General features: G+C 28.1%; 1 protein-coding gene across 1 annotated transcript in view; it reads right to left on the bottom strand.

The window, feature by feature from the left end:
• Positions 1-4132: 4132 nt before the first annotated feature.
• Positions 4133-4505, bottom strand: part of ACYPI34361 (Gastric cancer antigen Zg14 homolog-like) — a 2933-nt gene continuing 2560 nt past the window's right edge. The window contains 1 exon segment of the mRNA NM_001161899.2: positions 4133-4378. Within this exon segment, the coding sequence (NP_001155371.1) occupies positions 4293-4378 (86 nt within the window). The 3' untranslated portion in view covers positions 4133-4292.

Genomic DNA, 4505 nt, shown 5'->3' with positions numbered 1-4505 from the left:
TCATATCTTCAAACACAGAAACCGATCTCCGAGAAAATCTCTCCAGACAACGACGTTGTGTTATTATAGCCATCTAGTATGTTTATCGTTCTCGTCGGCCCGCAGCATTAAAATTTCGAGCGCGTTTATTATAACAATTTTATTTTATTTGCAAACAATTCTCAACATATTTTCAATTATAAATGCAGTAGCAAGTTTGCTAAATTCCTAAAGCAAAACTAGTACCTATACGATCTATTGATAAAATGTATGCATTGGCGCAACTAGGGGGGTGCACAGGGGACTTGTGCACCCCCAAGTTTAAAATGTGCACCCCCAAAATATAAAATACTTAATCTATAATATTTTGATTATTTTGAAGTAAAAATTATCAATAAATACAAAAAAGTTGTATCTTAGAGTATATTGAGGAACATAATAAGTGATTAATAGTGAGTACTTCACTAATTCACTATTATGTTCCAACCATAGACCTATAAATAAAAACTAAGTTAATAAAAACTTAGTTTATAGGTCTACGGTTTCAACATTCCCTGCTATAACAGTATAACAAATAATCTTTAGCTTAGGACGCTTAGGTAGGTATTTTATGTTGTATAGAACAGGTCACAGTTATGTTGTTTTTAATTATTTGTGTAACATTGATCATACCTAATAATATTCAACAAAATAACTTAGAAAACAGGATAACGATATTTCTCTTTATCTTTAGCAGGATAGAAGACTGCCCATAAGTGTGAGAGTGTTTTTATTGTTTCCTTGTTTATAATTAATTATTATAATTTATAAAACAAGCCTATATTTTAGATAACATACCTAAATACAATAAAAGTTATTGGCTTAGAATGTAATAACTTTTCAAAATATTTTTTCCACAATATTTTTGTCATACGTTTAAGTAGCGTAATTTTTTTTTTGTCAGATCTTTCTGTTATAGCCTGTATATAGAGTATGGGTCCGGGGGTCTGGGAATTCTTTATAATTTGTGCACCCTCAAAAGTATAGGTCTAGATGCGCCTATGAATGTATATACTTTTACAGAAATCTTTGTGATCAGCAATGTACTTATTCTGGTTTTCTATTTCAGTTATATATATATTACGTTTATATGGACTATGGAGGAGATAAAACGTTGTGAAATAAAAATGTTTTAAAATAATTAAAATCGTTTTTTCAAAAAATGAGATTAAGTGCATATATGCAAATACTTAAAACCCATTTAATATGAAGTTTATCCTAAAACGTTTTAAACAAGATGTTATCAACTGTTATCTAATTGATTTTTGTGATTGTTTTATAAAATGTTCAAATTATTTGTTTAGTAGAGGTACCTATAAACAATTATTTATTTATTCCATAAACTAGGTATTTCTAAACCGACTGTATAATAGTAAGTAATAGTATTACACGGACCTACAGTAGAAAACACGAGTACGAAAGACTAAAGACGAATCACGATGATAACTAAATATTATGAGTTATGATAAATAATAAGCAATCGATATTTCAAGTTTTCAACCAACTAATGACCTGGGGCTGTTGGTACGTAATATTGTAAAATATACTTACCGATCGCACTATCGCCCGTATGAGCTAATGTTCTGGGAAAGTGTAGAGCTAGTTGTTATTGAGAATTCCCATATTATATTTTGTGTAAACAACTAAATATTAATAATAATAATAATAATATCCTAGTTCCTATATACGAGTCTAGATAATAATATAGTCATGTCATATAAATTATAAACACGTATAAACATACTCTGACATTCTGTCGAAATTTACAATATTTGATAATTTGTTTTTAGAAAAAAAATAGATCAACATTTATTGCATTACCTATAGAATATACTTAATTATAAATCGTTATAAATATTGAAAAAAAACTCATGGGGGGATTTATGCCCCTCATCCCCCCCCCCCCGTTCGACCACTACTAATAGTCACAAAACTGAAAACATTGTGTGTTGAAGTTATTGAAGCTCGGTTTCTTCAATGAATTTGTAATTTTGTACACTTTAAATGAGTATGAATAGATACAACTATACAAGTTAATTTTAAAAAAATCTTGGAAGTAGTACTGATATTTGATAAGTTAAAAAGTGATGTTTTGCGTGTAACTTCGGTCAGACACCATTGAATTAGTGCGTAATAATTAATAAAATTGTATTTAGTTCATTTACTATATAATTCAATATTTTAATTAGTACTTCTTAAATTTTTAAATTATTTAATTTTAATTATATTATATCAACTAGAATTTTCAAATTTCTCTTATTAAAATGTGTTATTTTGTGGGTGGCTGATTTATGGGGTTTTTTACTCGTATTTGTATTTTCCATACACATTAATATGTTTATGGTATTTTCCGAAATTCTTCTCTGGGCCATTTTTGTGAAACAGTTATCAACACACCTATAATTATTATATTATAACTAGCTGATCCCATGCACTCCGTTGCGCGTAAAAAAATATAACTCTTAAAATATTGTGATTACTCATGCTTGTCCCTGTATAAATAATAATAATAAATACTAATTTCTACTAAATATTTCTCCTGTAACCAATAGCAACCATTAATAAACGAAAATTTCAATCGTAAATCTCATAATCCCCGTTTGAGCCCCTACCGGTGGCGTCCTGACACGAATATAATTGGCGATACGTTCTTCTTCTCGACGAAAAGAATGTATTGAAAAAAAAATAAATTGAATCGGTCTAACATCTCTTGAGAAAAATGGTCACGATTATCCCGCCACTTAATTTTATTATATAGATTATAATTTATAATACTTATGGAATGTATGTACCAACAATCAACATTGCCACTAAAGAGCAAATGTTTAGGAAGTGCTAAAACTATTTAATTATTATAGTTTTTTTTTTTAAATATTACAAATTTGATGTGTAAACTGGCAGACCTCAATTTTTTTTCATAAAATATAAGGTGATAGTACATACAGCATACACGCTTGTAAGTTATAAGTTAAAATGCTCTATAATAGTTTTATACCAATATATATTAAAATAAAAATAAATTTCAATTTTCAATGCAAAAATGATTAGTATTTACAATTTTCAATCATTCAAAAAATTCCCATCATTTTTGACTAATTAACAAAAAAAATATAAATTATTTAACTATAAATACGTCATGGTACAGAAAAAATTATGTATATGTATATTGTATGAACATATTAATCATTTTATTAAAGGTATGCAGTATTTCTCAACATGTTTTCATTTTCATAATTCCAGATAATTTATATGCCATGAAACCTATAGGTTGCATAGAATTTAATTAATTTAATGAATCAATCTAAGGCCACTAAACCATGTTTAAGTGACCATTAGCACACTATTGATTCAATTCATGTTTAGTGATTGCTTATGCAATCCAGGACTATACCTAGCGTAATAAAATGATAATACCTAGAATTTTTAGATTCTGAGCGAAGTGAAAGAACGTATTGGTTTTTTTTCTGTCTGTCAGCAACATTTTGGATAATAAGCATGCTTTGATTTTTAAGATCAGCATCTTATCTGATAGAAAATTGAACCTAGTTGGTACTTTTGGGAGGTCAAAATTGAAGCGATGAGAAAAACTACAGACAAATTACAAAAAACCGCTAAAAATTGGATTTTAATTTCTAATTATAGCAACAAATAAAAATAATAATATTACAAGGACTACCCTAAACGCTCAGAATCGTTTTTCGTTTACAATGGTTTATCATTGTATTCAAATATAACACATCCATTATAACTACTGTACAGCAGAGTTGTACCCACTTGACCACCTTTTTTTCTATGGAGCTTAAAGGCTTTTATCCTTTATATAACACTCATGAATCATGATTAATAGTTCATAGACTCTGTAATACTTATGTTTCATATAAAATTATTAATTGGCATTGTGTGCTTTCAGTGCAATCAATATGATAAAAAAAATCAATTAAGGCTATATTGATGATGTGCACTGTAGAAATAACAAATAAAATGTCCATCAAAAATTAAATTTTTTTACACAAGTTAGAAGCAGTGTTCTTCGGGAAATTTTCCAATATTCCATTGGGCTGAACCATTTCGTCTTTACTAATAAAGAAACATTATAAAATATACTATGAACTCTGCCAAAACTTTTGCACAATTTTATTGTAACTAGTTTCAAATTTTGCAATAATTATAAAAAATTCATTTTTTTTCTATAATTATAATATTTTGTGATAAGATTTCAATAAAACATAATAATTATACTCGTCCGACAAAACATGGTTTATCTAACATACATCTTAAAAAGGTTTAAATTTTCTGCTCTGTTTTAGTAGTTCAATTTTTGATTTGTCATTATCAAACTTGTTGCGTAACTCCATCAGTTCTAAAATAATAATATTATATTTATTTAAGGGGATTGGTGGCGGTGATTTCCTGTCTTTGTCCAACACACGCGCAACATAAGAATTTAGACGTATTTTTGTCCAACGTACCGATTGATATAGTGAAGC

This window comes from Acyrthosiphon pisum, chromosome A3, assembly GCF_005508785.2.
Source record: "Acyrthosiphon pisum isolate AL4f chromosome A3, pea_aphid_22Mar2018_4r6ur, whole genome shotgun sequence".
Taxonomy (NCBI): Eukaryota; Metazoa; Arthropoda; class Insecta; order Hemiptera; family Aphididae; genus Acyrthosiphon; species Acyrthosiphon pisum.
The sequence above is the reverse complement of the archived record's forward strand: the minus strand, read 5'-3'. Positions and strand labels throughout refer to the sequence as shown.